Genomic DNA, 15,723 nt, shown 5'->3' with positions numbered 1-15,723 from the left:
GCAGCTAAGCTGTATTTAATTCGAGTTCGCGTTGTTCGATTGGCAGGATTACTAATTTCTTCGTAGGCCGCCGAAGTATCCCCTTGTTAGTGCGTACGTCGACCGCCCGTATTTCACCATCCGGTCCCGGATACGTAGCCACCACCACGCCGCGCGGCCAGGAGTTCCGAGGCAGGTTGCCGTCCGCCACCAGCACCAAGTCTTCTAACTTGATGACTCCGTGTTTAGCTCGGGGCTCCCGCCGGTGTTGTAGCTGTATTGTGTGGGCGCGCTCTTCGCTTGTATTTTCCGTCTGGTAGGAATCGTCTCCATGAGACCACTCTTCTTCTGGTCGATATAGAAATTGCGGCCCCGGAACCATCTGTGTGTTGAAGTGATGTGGTGTGGCACGTCGCGTGTGGCATCATCCGCGACGTTGTCGGCCGTCGGCACCCATCTCCACTCGTTCTTTTTCGTATCTTCAATAATTTCAGCGACTCGGTGAGCGACGAAGGGCTTGAATGCACGCGGCCCGGTGCGTAACCAAGACAGTACGGTACGCGAATCCGACCAGTAGACACGACGGGCAGGTTTCAGATCGTGTTCTTCGACAGCCGTGCGTGACAGGCGGCTCCCTAGTACGGCCGCTTGCAGCTCCAGACGTGGTATAGTGGTGACCTTGTTTAAAGGGGCCACTCTTCCCTTGGCTGCGATGAGTGACACACGTACCTCGCCGGTCACGCATACGGCCCGCCAGTATACGACACAGGCGTATGCATCTGAGCTCGCGTCGACGAATGTGTGAAGCTCCGTCGTATGTGCCGTCGCCACACCGGGGTAACACCGTGGTATTACCAAGTGGGGTAACTGCTGTGCGTGCGATATCCAGCTCCGCCACGCTGCTGCTTCCCGTTCTTGCAGTTCGGTGGCCCAGCCGATACCCGTGCGCCACGTTTCTTGTAATATATTCGTCGTCAACATAGTGATTGACAACCACCGCTGCAGCCGCCTCCGGGAACTCTTCTTTATGTAGTTCGGCGTTCTTGTTCTTCACGTATATCGCCGTGCATGGCGACGAAGTGGCCCCGAAGATGACGCTCTTCATCCTATATTCGACAGCTGGGCCCTGGCGTCGATCTCCTCTCCATAGAAACCGTTGCATGTCTCGGTCTTCTTCTCGTATTGTGACACGCATGAACATATCCTTGATGTCCGCTGTGACCGCCACACGGCGCTGTCGGAACCTCATGAGGACCCCAGGTAGTGATTGGAGTAGGTCGGGTCCCGACAGTAGCATGTCGTTGAGACTAATGCCCCTTGTCTTGGCGGCGGCGTCGTGCACGATGCGCAGCTTGTCCGGTTTCTGTGGGTTGATGACAGCGAAGTGTGGCAGGTACCATACTCGTTCAGTCTTCACCGGTGGGGCGATTTCTGCATATCCCCTTTCTAACAGCGTGGTAATTTGCTGTTTATATCTGTTCTTCATGTCTTCATTCTTGTCGAGTTTTTTCTCAATTAACTCGAGGCGTCGCATTGCTGAGTCGTAGTTAGCCGGCGGCGTTGCGTTGTCGCGTTTCCATAGCAACGCGGTCTCGTAGCCTCCCGCCGGTAACGGGCGAGTTTTTTCTTGCAATATTTTCAGCGCGCGTTGTTCCTCTTCATTGTATGAGCGCTTCGGTGTGACGCCCAGTGATTCGAGAGCGAAGTGTTCTTTCATTAATCGCTCTATGGATTCTTCATTTTCTTGCCCGTCGACTAAGTGACTGATTCTGTGCACTTGCTGTCTCGCTCTCGCCGCTCCCGTGCCGTGCAACACCCAACCCAGGTCGGTGAGTGATGCGACCGGTTGTGTCTTATTGCCTCTTCTGACTTCATGTGCGAGCAGCAAATGCCAGTTGTCTTGACCCAGCAGAACCGTCGGTTGACCTTCTTCATATGTCAGCTGATCTATTATATCGTACAAGTGTGGACAGTCTTCTATTGCGCTGCGTGATACTGTTTGTGGAGATAACAGTAGTTTCTTCATGGTTCGCGCAGACACGGCATGATCTTCCGATCTTCGTCCCCGTATTGTGAAGTGGACAAGCTTCGATTCATCGGCGTTTATGCGTGTCCCGGCCACGGCCTCTATGTAGAAGGGTGCGGGAGGACCAGTGGCGCCGATTTGCTTCGCTGTTGCTTCTTCGATGATGGTGCACGTTGCGCCGTCGACCAGGAGTGCGTATGTATCGCACGTTCCTTTGGGACCGATCACTTGTATCGGCACTATCTTGAGGAATGCGATCTTCTTATCTTCTCTCGCAGACGCGACGACTGCGGCTGCTTTATCATCGGAGGGCTCGCTGTCCTTCTTCTCTATGGTGTCGACGTGCAGGAGTGGGTGATGTAGGTGTGTACACCCACCAACGTTGCATCTCTTCGTCTTGCAGTTGTGACGAAATCTTTTTATCCTCAGGCAACGGAAACATAGCCTGTGTTTTTTTGCTATCTCCCATCTTGCTTGTGGCTCGGCGTTCTTCACAGTGATGCAATCGGGTGGTGCGTGTCCCTCCCTGTTGCACGTCGGACACGGCGGTGAAGTCGGTTTCTCCTGCGTGATGTATGTTTTCACGCTTCTCTTCGTTGCTGGCTCCCGCCGGTCTTCATTTACTATTACTTCGGCGGGTGCGAAGTCACCGCACCTGGCTGCGGTGATTTGCAGGAACTTGGAGAGCGTTATCAGGTCCGGTTGATCAGCTGGCTGTTCTGCTACGAAGTCGTAGTATTTGAATCGTAGCGCAGAAGGCATCTTCTCCGTGATGGATCTTGTCACTTCTTCGTTGTACAAATAGTGGTTCTTCTTCAGGGCTTGAATTGTTGCAGTGACATTGGCTATTCTGGATGCGAATAGACAGATGTCCTTGGGGTTGTCTGACAGCCGCGGCAGCGCACGAAGTTTATTCATCTCGGCCATCACGAGTGCTCCTGGACGGCCGAACCTCGTAGCAAGTAATTGTATTACTTCTGCTGCAGACGTATCCCCAACGAAAAGACAGTGTGCAGCCTCTTTGGCCGCACCCTTTAAACACCGACGTAATCTACCCAAGTTTTCTTGCTCGGTCAGCTGCCCCGCAGACTCTTCGTAGGCCATCTTCCAGGGCAGCCATTCGCTTGACGCGCCGTTGAAGGGTGGTAGTTCTGTGACTCGCGGCACTGTGGAGGGCTGAATTGCGCGAGCTGCCATAGTCATCGCAGTCGCCAAGTCCTTATAGTCGATGCCCCCTTTCAGTGAATCCTCTTCTTTCTTCGTTGGCATCATTGGTGCTATGGAGTCGTCCCTCGGACCGTTGTGGCTTGCATGGTCCCGTCGGAATGCGTCGCTGCACGGCTGCGGCTGCGGCGCTTTCGTTCCCTCTCCGGCGGGTATCGATGAGATATTAATCCCCTGATGCAAGTCGGCGGTCGTCCTCTCTGTGTGCGGCTCCATTGTGAGTGCCAATGTGCTCGTCCGGCGAATCCAGTCCGTAGTCCTCTCTCTTCTTAATGTGGCGGCGTCCTCTTCATTTTCGTCCTCCTCTTCGTCGTCCGTGTCTGCCTCCAATGCTGCGACGCGTGCGGCGGCCAGTTCTACCTCCTTGCGTAGCAATTCTTCTCTGGCTTTAGCCAATTCTTTCTTCTTTTTTGAAGCTGTGGTGCGCGGCGCCCTTGGAATTGTTGTGGTAGTCTCCGCGGAAGTCTCCGTGGTAGCAGTAGGTTCCGAGGACGTGTACGTCGTGGTGGTCGACGTAGTGGCGGCAGCAGGCGACGTGACGGCGGCGGTGTTTTCTTCGTTTGATTGAGCTTCCATGGCTGTTCTTTGGCTTCTTGTTGTTGGCATCTGTGATCTTGATCTCTGTGCAGTCTTGCTTTCTTCTTCCAACAATCCGGCTTCTCGAAGGACCAGATGTACGGGTATCTATTCCCCGTACTTGTTTGTAAGGTTGCGGGTGCAGGTGGAGGTGGAAACAAGAAAGACAAGTGTAAGTATCCTCTCGAGCAGAGTTCGGTGGTCTGTACTAGCGATGGAAGCGGAATGAATCGTGCCGCGTTCGGCACCTATATTTATACTCCGCCCGCTCGCACCGTGTCACGTACTAGGTAACGATTGTGTTACGCACATAGGTGCGAGCGGGACGGAGAGCGCGAAAAGACCACCTCTACTCGCTCCTTTATTTATTAATTTAAACTTTACATACAATACAATTATATTTAATTCTACCTATTAGGGAATTGAAACTACTACAATTATAAATTTTATTAAGCTAACAATAATCAAATATTTACAATAGTCGCGAACAGGATTAGATAAAAAACAGTTGTATGAATAATGTTTTTTACTTAACATGGCAGACACAGAGAACAGAATAGACTAGAATAGAAAATTCTTTATTCAAATAAACTTAATATAGTCATAACAATATTTTTAATCTACCACTCATTCTCATAACAAGAAGAACGAGCAAGAAACTTGTGTGTTGCTCTGTTAAATAATCCTTGTAAATTCATATCTTTCAAGTCGAAACTTGTGAATACAAACTACGAACTACCACTAATTTATTAGGATCAAATATAAATACACAATAAGATTAAATCGGTCGTAGTGATAAGAGAAGACCAGGCCCTACAAGCAGCATTCGTGAGTCTTCGTTCGGATGAGCCAGCCATCACTGCGCTCGACCATATTTTAGGAAGTCCAATGAGAGCGACACCAAGCCGTATAAAAATGAACTAAATGTTTGTTGCCGGTTTCATTCCAAACAATAGCAAGAAACACACAGAGCGCATACGACTTTCTTTTGACATAAATCATCATTATTTACAGAAACCTTATAACATGCCGAGTAGTGATATCATCGACCCGCGGCACAGCTACGCGGATGAGAAATTCGAAAAACTTCAGGAATATTACAGTTACATGAATGGACGTATGAAAGAGCCACACAACCCGGTAATGTATAATTTACGACTGTTGTTTTTATTTTATTGGAATGGCGAATAACCTCACGGTCCACCTCATGGTAAGCCGTAACCATAACTCCACCATTAAGTAATGTAATGACATAACTTTATATTAAATTGAATATGAGTTAATTTCAGTATTTGCATACCTCTAATGGGTGCTGCATGTCATGTACTTTTATTAGTTAGTAAGATCCGAAACTACCATGTAGCAAGCAAATAAATAAATTATTATTATTAAGAACATAGTCATTAAAGTACCGACCCCTTCATTTGGGATAGGTGCAATACTAAAATACAACAAAATAACATAAATAATGAATATAATTAAAATATTAATTCTTGACCTAAAACAGACGGAACGCCGCGAGATCCTGGAGAAAGGACAAAAGAAGCTATTCGCTTTCATAGACACGCACATCAAGGATTTGAAACGATTGCTGTTCGCTACAGACACGGCCCTCATGTCCATGGTGCAGCTAAAACTGAATAAGAAAATGGACACTTCGGAAGCGAAGATTAGGTCAACGCAGGCGAAGATACCTTTTGGACTCTACACTAGTCCAGGTTAGTTATACGTCCTAGAGGCAGCGCCGTACCCAACTCCGCCCTACCTCTATCGCCCAGTAAGGCAGAGACGAACTGAGAGTAAGGTACTCCCTTTGAGGTAGAATGTACCAGAAATTTGATGGTTTCTAGGTGAAACCGTGTGGAACTCAACCTGGCCGACATGGTACATTGCTAGCAAGTGTGTCTTGTGAATTGTCTTGAATTATAATTATTATTATTATTCTCGCTTACTTGTGGGCTGTGGGTCGATGTACCTCGCTACTTGTGGAAAATCGTTGTTGTGCGGTCGTTTAATTGTACATATATTTACGGCGAGTAAGATAATAGTGCGGCGACATTTTCAGTTTTAAACAAATTTTATTGTATAAAATTTTAAACATATATTTATTTTTTATATATTAAATTTATGTAGGCTGTCAGTAACTGTCAATCTGCAACACAACTGTAACATTATCTATGATGGGATGAGGTGTCGCTACTTAATTTGTTTCCTGTACTATCTAGATAATCACATCACATTAGCTTTTCTAAAATTCTTATGGAAAATATTGATCTAGATAGTGAGTGTACGGGTGTAATAATTGTGCTAAATTAGTAACTATTTGATAGTGTGCTACATGGCTTATAAGTACGAGTAACGCGAACACTCAACGCGGAGTCGTATTGCTGACTGACTTTACACAAGATAAATGTACCCAACTTATATGGAGACGTCAACAACTGGAAGAGTGCCGATTGTTGACATATATATTACAAGTGTAGGCACAAGCTATTGTCCGATGTGTACGTTTTAGAATTCAAATGTCTGGGTACATCTTACTACGTGGTGTCGGCACACAACCAAGAAGACGCGCAGATGATCCTGGCCAGCGAGCGGAAACCACACTGTTACACCTTCAGAGGTAATTAATTCTTCTAAAGGAAAATTACTGCGTCAATCTGAAGTAGTAAGTACTTAATGGTAATTTGTATTGTTTTGTTTAATTCCGCTACTATTAACATTTGTGAGATCACAAATATTCAATGCGGAAACCTAACTATACTACTTAAATATACTGTAGCGCGGTGGTCATATTAATCACTGTAGCGAACATCTTAGGTATACTTGTTATGAAGTTCTTACTTATTCATTCAAATCATTTATATTTTATTTAGAAATTATACTTTATTGTATATAATATTGATACATTTTCTGTTTACTCTGTCTTTCTATCAATTCCTTAGTAAAATCTTTCTTAACAAAATTATCATTATGTATATATGGTAATATATTCCTAATACTTCTATTGAATAACATTTCTGCTGGAGTTGTAACATCTTGAGATACTGGTGTATTCGGAATACACCAATTAAATGTATATCTTTTTTCTCATAAATTATTTTTGCAATATGTTTTTAATAGTTTGTACTCGTATCTTTCAGCAAGACCATTTCCTTGGTGAGGTTTTGGGCTTATGATCTTGTGATCAAAATTCCATTTTTTATTAAATATTTTAAAGTCTTCACTTGTAAACTGACTACCTGAATCAGAATATACTATATTAGGTACCCCATATCTAGAAAATATTTCTTTAATACACAGAATTACACTTTCTGTTGATAAATTTGATAACTGCTGAATCTCAACAAATTTACTATAAGTATCTACTATAAGCAAATAATTATTATGGTTTATTATAAAGAAAAAAATATATCTGACATGGATTGTTAGGTATCTCTTTACATATCATTGGTTCCATACGATTACTATTTTTATTTTATTTATTTATTCATTTATTTCAGGCAACTAGGCCCATATTATAAATACCTTATAGACTGACATACATATAATATAATATTTAAAAACTAATACAAGGATATTGTCTGTGTGATCACGGCACTGAAGACGGTAATCTGCAATGCAATCGAGCAGGACATTTATTTAACGGTTTTGAAAAAATAGAAACTAAAGGTCAGATTCTACTACAAATTGTTGCCCAAATAAATACTGATGAATTTTTTTACAATCATTTAAAATAGCAAGACTTTCTTTCTCAATTTGACTATATGACTTTTCAGTTTCTGTCATATACCTTGAACTATATCCTATTGGTTTCCTATTCTGGAAGATTACTGCACCTAAACCATCTTTAGAAGCATCCACACTTAAAACAATCTTTTTATTATTATCAAAATAAAACAATATTGGGGGTTCAACTAACATTTTTTCCAATTTATCATATGCAGTTTGCTGATCAACGGACCATATAAATGGAACTTGTTTTTTAATTAATTTACGCAATGGAGCTGTTAAGTTTGACATATTCGGAATGAATCTTGACACATAATTGATTACACCTAAAAATGTTAATAATTCTGTTTGTGATTTTGGCACTTCCATTTCTTCTATTAACTTAACTCTATCCTTATCTACCTTTATACCTTTTTCTGTAGAAATATGTCCTAAATATTTCACATGAGACTTTTTAAAATTACATTTATTAATATTAAATTTAATACCAAATTCCTGAGCCCTCTTAAGTACTTTTTCTAAAATTGAATCATGCTCTTTTTCTGTTATGGTATGAATAAGTAAATCATCAATATAAATCTCTATTCCTTGTATATCCTCAAATATTTTACTGAAAACACCATGAAATACTTCTGGACTAGATGACCAACCAAACGGTAATCTGTTATAAAAATATCACCCATAGGGTGTACTGAATGTAGTGAGCTCCTTGGAGTCCTCAGAAAGCTTAATCATAAAAAAACTGAATTTGCATCTAATGTACTAAATATGCGACTACCCTTTAACTTTGAAGCAATTTCATCTAATATAGGAATTAATATTTATTGACGTTTTATTTGAGGGTTTAGATATTGAGGATCTAAACAAATTCTTAATGTACCATTAGGTTTTGTAGTAATAACTAATGAAATGACTAACAAATGTAGTAGGTTTTTGTATCTTTGAAATAATATTTTTACTTTCCTACCTACCTACCTAACTTTTGCATTAATTTAAATGGAACATGTCTACATGGTTCAATTTTACCTTGCACTCTTTCTTTCAAATCAATTTTGTATTTGAAATCTTTAATTTCTCCTATACCCTGAAATATAACTTTGTATTTATTGTATAACTCCCATTCATATCTCCCTTTACACATTACAACATTAATTTTGTCCATACTAATATTTCTATTTAGTAAATTAAATTTTTGAATAGTTGGCAACCCTAAAATTGGTGTATAATTATCATAGCATACCTGAAAATTAACAATCTGTTCCCTTCCATTCTACCTCTTTCCAGTCTACATTTTAAATCAATTTGTCTAATAGTAGGAATTTTTCCTCCATTAAAATTAGTTAATGTTAGACTACTTTTTTCAAACTTAAAGAGTTTCCTATTATTACAAACTTTCAATGAAATTACATTGTGCACCAGTGTCCAATTTAAATATTATACTTTGTCCTTGTTGCACAAAATGTACCATTTCAAACCAGCTTGCCTCATCACTGCGAACACCAACTGAAAACAATTTAACACTTTTTTCACTATCACTCTTTTCTTCTTGACTTGCCATTACGGTTTTGATTCTTCCTCTGAAATAGCACATCTTCTTAAAATGCTCTGTTTTGTTGCAATTTGAGCATGTTTTCTCAAATGCTGGACAATTGTTCTTTCATGGTTGTATCCACACCACTGACATATGAAATTATGATTCATCTTACGCCTGTTATTGTAATTTTCTTGATTATTTTATGACATATTACTGTTTTTCTGATTTTGATAATTATTATTTCCTCTGTGGTAATTTTTATATTGATTATTAGGTATATACTTGTTTGTAAAATGATGAGTTTCCTGATTATTACTTCTTATATTTTTCTTGACTAAATTTATTTCTTGGCTGTTTCCTGCCTGATTCTCCATTTGTCTTATCTGTTTATTTGTAATTTCACTACTCTACAAATTTTCAATGCTTTATTTAGATCAATGTCCCCTTCGCTTAATAATCTATTTCTTAATTTAGTATTTCTTATTCCGGCTATTATTCTATCATTAATCATTCTATCTCTTAATTCACCGAAGTTACATTGCTGAGCTAGTTTTCTTAACTCAGTTACGTAGCAGTCGAAGGACTCATTTTCATTTTGATTTCTATTCATGAATACATGACAGTACACACTTTCATTTCTCAAGAGTATAAAATGGTCTACAATTTTTCTCATAACCATAATCATTCATTTGTTCCTCATTTAAATCAAAAGTACTATGGATGTCAATTCCTAAATCACCCATGTAATGTAACATAATTGCTATTTGGTTTCGGTTTATTCATACCAGTCGCTTTCCGATAAATTTCAAATCTTGTTTTCCATTTCGTAAATTCCTCCGCCTCTAATTTCTGAAGAGTTTCTGGGGGTTTCAAGCCCATAAAACTGTCCTCCATTTTTTTCTTTGTTCTAACAATGGATGATGCAGATTACTTGTTTTTGTATTTTCTGCAGACGAATCACTGAATTTAATCTATTTTATCTTTTTATTTAATACGCGAGTATGAAATTTCATACACTTCCGTCCGCGCAATTTTCGGAAACACGGGTACAAAGTTTTTACTTCACGTACTTAATCAATAAATGTAAAATCAATAAATGCAATATTTTGTATAACTTAAACATTTTAATGAGACCAAAAGAATCACCAGTTTCCTAATAAAAAATATTTTTAAAGTAGGTTTATATAGCAATAAAGTCCGAGGTAAAAAAAAAAAATTTGTTGTATTAAGTATCACCTCCTTTTTGAAGTCAGATGAATGTCAAAAATCACTTCTAAACGGTTTATTTTATTAGTTTTTTTTATGTATGATAATAGAATGCTGCACCTGCCTGCGATAACGGTTTACGATGGCTGGCTGGCTGGCCAGTGGAGGATGATGAGCATGAGGTCAGGTCAGTCATCGTGACAAATTCACCAAGAATTTATCACAATGGTTTCCAGGGTAACCGTGTGGAGGTCAACCTGACTTGGTACATTGTTAGCAAAAAGATCATCAGTCCACATTAAAAAAAATCTACGTTAGGTGCCTTCGCTTTCACCGGATTCTACCACCGGCACTCGGAGGCAACGTACGTGGGACCACACGCAGAACAATTCCAGGCCAAGGATCCCAGCCAAGGTCTCTACTGCCACTCGGACGACAACTGGAGCGACGCGCAGTGCGTCTACAAGTAAGTGAATTCAGTTAAATTTAAATTTTAGTTTTTAATATACATTATTTTTATTGTTAACCGGGTCTTAACACGATTAATTTTATGGCAAATCAATTTTGCCCGTGTTTATAATATTAGTCAGATAAAGGTAAAATTACCTTTATTTTTATTCAGCCTATTTTCTTCGGTTAAAGGGCGACTTTTTAAGTTTTTGTGTCTTCTCATCTGATTCTGTCGATTCCCATGCAGTAATATAAAATAGGTATAATTGTCTTCGTCTACAATTGGTAGTAAACTTCATATTTTTAAAATTACAACTTTGTAATCCAGTTCTTGACCAGGTTTTTTCAGTTTAAAACTAAGATTTTCTATTTCTGCTAGGTATTTATTAATATTCTGGGCAGTGAAATAGGGTAATATAAATAAAATTACTTACTAAACTTATAGATGTATTTAGTGGTAGCGTATATGACACAATGTAGCAAAACAATATAATAAAAAATATATGTCAAAAATTGTATATAAAAAATATAAGGTTTAGAAATAGAAATATCTATAAAAGGAGGTCTGTCGCCAACAGAAAGTCTTGTAAAATTTGACATTTATTACGTCCTGAACCAACGTACAAACTAGTGAGAGCGTCGAACATATCTTTCATAAGTTAGTAAATGTCGTCGTAGGTACATGTTTTTTATAAATGTATGAAATGATAATGGTCTATGCTTGAGTGTCTTTTTTTCCAATTGTCATCTTTTATCTTATCATTATTGCATAGAAGTATTCTAAAGAGCAGTCCTTTTAGTTTTTAGTATTGGTTTGATCCCAAACTTCCAGATGTTATATGACTAATTATTTACTCGTTTTGTCGTTTTTTCCCCAAATCTCGCCATTTTATTTTAGGTATTATATTTTTGTGAGGAAAGTTACCTCTGAACTTATCACTTTTACAGAGTAACTAGTGGTGTACAAGTAAATAACGTAGACGAACAGATAAACAAAATTATATTTCTGAACAAGATAAAATTATAAAAAAAATATTTATTACAACAATATAGATAGTACCTACAGATACACTAATATGACGGCAGACAAGATGACAAAACACACTCTCTTTTCAAATATTCAAATATACTTCATCTGCCATACCAGCCAGTCTAGACATCGATTACAAACCTCGTTCTAATACATTTATTAATAAGCTACACACGACATTACGTTAAAAAAAAATATTTCAAAATATTTTTTCATATTGACACAACTTTATGCAGTTCTATGTTAATTCAACAATATCTTTGACAGTATCATGGCTCTTAAAACAACAACAGCTAATTGTTTTTATAACGAGTGAAGGAGTTAGGAAATGTAAAGATAATGGAAAAAGAATGAATGAAGAAAGTAAAAATAAATATTCGGCCTTAAAATTACGATTCAATATTTTATGTTCCCTCCCCTGGCCCTAATTGCTAGAAGACGGTTTTTCATAGTTAGCTTAAGCCTAATCAGTTTCTGAATCGATTCTTGCGGGATACCTTCCCACTCCTCCATCAAAGCCGATTTCAGCTCATTCACACTCGAAGGAGCAGGATTTCTTGAACGAACCCTCCCGAACGAACGAACTTTGGTATCAATTTAAAGTTGACAGTTTAACCTTTCAATGATACCAATTTTATTGTTCTGAACTAGTTATTAAATACGGAATCTAATATAACTAGAGTGGCTTACCAAATATTGTTAGCGGTGGAGACGGAAGCAGATATCTACGGGTATTACAAAAGGATCGGAAAGGAAGGGATCGGGCGAATGGGTACACGACACGACACGAACACTTTAACACTATTATTTACAATTTATAAAATACATATATGATTTTTCAGTTTTTTTTTAGAGTGACAATAAACAAGGACCCTCCTAGTTTATTGTAGCCCTAGTAGCCACTCTAGTCGTAGACTTTATACTAGCGCTATTCAACCTTAACAGAATCAATTCCAAATAAATGATTCCATGCTTTTGCTCGCGAGTATAGTAGGTAGTACAGTTGTAAAACTAAAAGTAAACCAATGCGATCTCATTTGATTGTACATAATTATTTTCAGAATAAACCCCCGCGAGGAGTTCCCAGAGTCGGTGGAATATGAGCCAAAGGTGTCCTACTGGTGTGGTCCCTACCGTTACTTCATACCAGCCACCACCGACGTCAGATGTATATTCTCCATTTTCTCCATGAACTTCGTGTTCCGTTTTGGATACGACGGTGTTACATATAAGAGTTCGGATTTGTCATTTGTAAGTATATTTTCTCTAAACCAATTTACTATAGTCCCCTATACGGTCCGGCAGTAAACTAGAAATAGTAATGCTGTTGTCCGCAGCTGTCCTTTATAGCTTCATCTGACGATGAACTTGCCATGTGTTTTATTGTATAGAGACAAAAGAACTTGGTACTTACCTGATAGTAAGTGATCACTTATTGTATTATAAGTAATTCTTTATTCTTTTAACCGCAATCAAGTATCACTACACATCCCAAAGGTTGACTGGGAGGGAATGCTATAGCATTAAGTCCACCTGTTCTATCTATTTTTAATGTCAATAAAGCAAATAAAGTAATAAATAAAATTATCGCCGCCCGTGTGCACCCAGGCAAGACAAGGGATATTGCAAGTTCGCTGTCGCCTTTTTAAGAAGTAATAATCTCTTTTAATGCTTAATTCAATCTGTCTAATGGCGTAACCGTCAGGCAGGAGTTGGTCTTCAACCGCTCTAAGTACCGAACTCGCTCTAAGGCAACGATGACGTCAAAAGTTTAGGAACAAAACCGCGCTGAGTGCTAAGGGGGTAGTCACCAATATCACACATCCCCTGGAATATTAATTTCCAGGCTTTTTACTAGTTTTATTTACAATTTACATCACTTTTAACAATTTTCTTTCCCCGTTATGATTGGCAGATGTACCAAAACGGGCAGGTGTTCTACACAGACGAGCCGTGGGCGGGCATGTCCTGCTGGAACTGGGCCTGCAAATGGCGCCACAATCAGAACCAGCGCGGGAACGAGTTCTTTGTCAACTGATTATTTGTTCATAAAAAATATCTGAAATATTACACATGTTGTTTTCATTCAACTATAATAGCAAACAAGCTGTTCACCTGATGGTAAGTGGTAACTGTTACCTACTACGGACATCACGTTATCATGTGAGACCCATGATACTCAAGAGTTGCCATTCCAGGGTATAATTTGACTGCCTAATCTGCACCGCACAATCGAAACACGATGAATCGAAGTAAGCTGCTTGACGCCTAAATTATGTGAGATTGAAATAAAGACAGTATAATAAAGTATTTCGGTATAGCCATTTGGACGCCTAAAGCACTGAACTAATTTTCTTGAAATTTGGGCTAAATGTAAATTGAACCTTGGAGAATAACATAACCTAGTTTTTGTTCCAATAATAAATCTCAAATTCAACCAAACAGCAAACTGTAATTATTAACTGCATATACTTAGTAGTTCAAGTAGTATATTTATATATATTTTCTAATAAAGGCAAATTAGAGAAATAAAAGAACAATATTTTAAAATATTATTTATTAACAATAATAAAATTGCATTTACAATACTTTACGATATAACAACCTTAACTACATATTCATATTCTAAATGCTTTGTTCTTGCATTGCACAGTTTTAAATAAATACATACAAAATAATTATTAAAATATATTAACAATTCAAAGATTTGGACTGAACACGACAGTTTGTAGGATTCTCTGGCACATGTTTTTTTATTTATCCTTAGACTGTATGCTGAACATTTTTATATATTTACTTGTTAATTAATTTAGATTTTATACATTACAGAATTGTCATCACACGACAATATTTTGTACAAAATATGGGATATAAATTTGTGGACTTTACATGGAAGATTTTGGTAGTTTTAGTGCTATTTTGCAAAAATGTATGTGTACTTTGTATTTTGTACAACACCATCTTGTAAACAGTAGACAACCTTTTAAAATATAAATTTCTTAAACGATTAATGTATATAAAAGATTGTTAAAAAGTGCTAAAGATTGTTGAAAAAAAAATAAGACTTAACAATTATTTAAAGGAGCAACACGCAAGTTTCTTGTGATGAAACAGTTTCCGAATGAGCGGTAGCTAAAAAAAGTAATATGACTATTAAAAAGTGTTTAATTTTAAGTTATTTTGAATACAGATTTCCTATTCTATAGATGGCGTATAACAAGTACAAAGTATACCTACAAGTATACAAGAATACGAAATAGCAGGAATCACTTATAACACTATAACACTAAAACATCAGGTCATTTGTGCTGTCTGAAATAATGACATTATTATTAAACTAAATTGGACTTACACGGTTAAATGATAAGGTTACGTTTACAACGCTGTAAATAATACTCAAATTACACTAATAACTACAAAGGAATACAATTGTTATGCCTGTAAAATATAGAAGCAAATACTGAAAGACAACATTATTATGGGGTTACCATTTTAAAAATATTAATAAAAAAAACTGGACCTCCTTTAAAAAAAATAGGATATAGTCATGAGTGTAGCCAACCATGTGCTCAGGCTCACACCCGCTGTCTTACCCAAATTATTTTTTCAAACAAAACGGTTACACTCTATAGCACCCGGTATCTGTGTTATTTGTTGTGTCGACTATCGAGTATGAACTTTCTTAAGAATATTAGGTATTATAGTTAGTACTTAGATAATTTATTTTTTAGGTTAGGTTAGGTACTTTACTCGTCAGAGCCTGTTGGCGAAAGCCCCTGCCACCCTGTCCTACTGTGGCTACTCATGATTATAGCCACAAAACTTTATCAAAATCAAGAATGATGTAATTAATGAATAAATTTTTATGTGAAAATATTTCCGCCAAAGTTCCGGATAAATAGTAACCCTACAATATTATCTATCCTGATACATTAGGTAAATGTTATAGAGGTATTAAGTAATACA

The 15,723-nt window shown here is 38.2% G+C and overlaps 2 protein-coding genes across 2 annotated transcripts; one reads left to right on the top strand and one right to left on the bottom strand.

Moving 5' to 3' along the window:
- Positions 1 to 469: 469 nt before the first annotated feature.
- LOC131855085 (uncharacterized) lies at positions 470 to 3,805 on the bottom strand. The gene has a single exon (XM_059206300.1). The coding sequence runs from the start codon at positions 3,803 to 3,805 to the stop codon at positions 470 to 472; it is 3,336 nt and encodes a 1,111-aa protein (XP_059062283.1).
- Positions 3,806 to 4,729: 924 nt separating this feature from the next.
- LOC131855084 (uncharacterized) lies at positions 4,730 to 13,795 on the top strand. The gene is made up of 6 exons (XM_059206299.1): positions 4,730 to 4,945; positions 5,313 to 5,523; positions 6,321 to 6,428; positions 10,596 to 10,743; positions 12,819 to 13,008; positions 13,673 to 13,795. The coding sequence occupies exons 1-6, from the start codon at positions 4,730 to 4,732 to the stop codon at positions 13,793 to 13,795; spliced, it is 996 nt and encodes a 331-aa protein (XP_059062282.1).
- The last annotated feature ends 1,928 nt before the right edge of the window (positions 13,796 to 15,723 follow it).

This window comes from Achroia grisella, unplaced genomic scaffold, assembly GCF_030625045.1.
Source record: "Achroia grisella isolate CSIRO2021 unplaced genomic scaffold, CSIRO_AGI_Agris_v1 utg1296, whole genome shotgun sequence".
Taxonomy (NCBI): Eukaryota; Metazoa; Arthropoda; class Insecta; order Lepidoptera; family Pyralidae; genus Achroia; species Achroia grisella.
This window is presented reverse-complemented; position numbering and strand designations above follow the sequence as displayed.

What these genes read in the sequence shown, in the direction of transcription:
- LOC131855084 (XM_059206299.1), top strand. Translation starts at nt 4,730, where the DNA reads ATGTTTGTTGCCGGTTTCATTCCAAACAATAGCAAGAAACACACAGAG. An exon ending in TGAAAGAGCCACACAACCCG is followed by an intron (nt 4,946 to 5,312) that starts GTAATGTATAAT and finishes GACCTAAAACAG; the next exon opens with ACGGAACGCCGCGAGATCCT. An exon ending in AGAGTTCGGATTTGTCATTT is followed by an intron (nt 13,009 to 13,672) that starts GTAAGTATATTT and finishes TATGATTGGCAG; the next exon opens with ATGTACCAAAACGGGCAGGT.
- LOC131855085 (XM_059206300.1), bottom strand. Translation starts at nt 3,805, where the DNA reads ATGGAAGCTCAATCAAACGAAGAAAACACCGCCGCCGTCACGTCGCCT.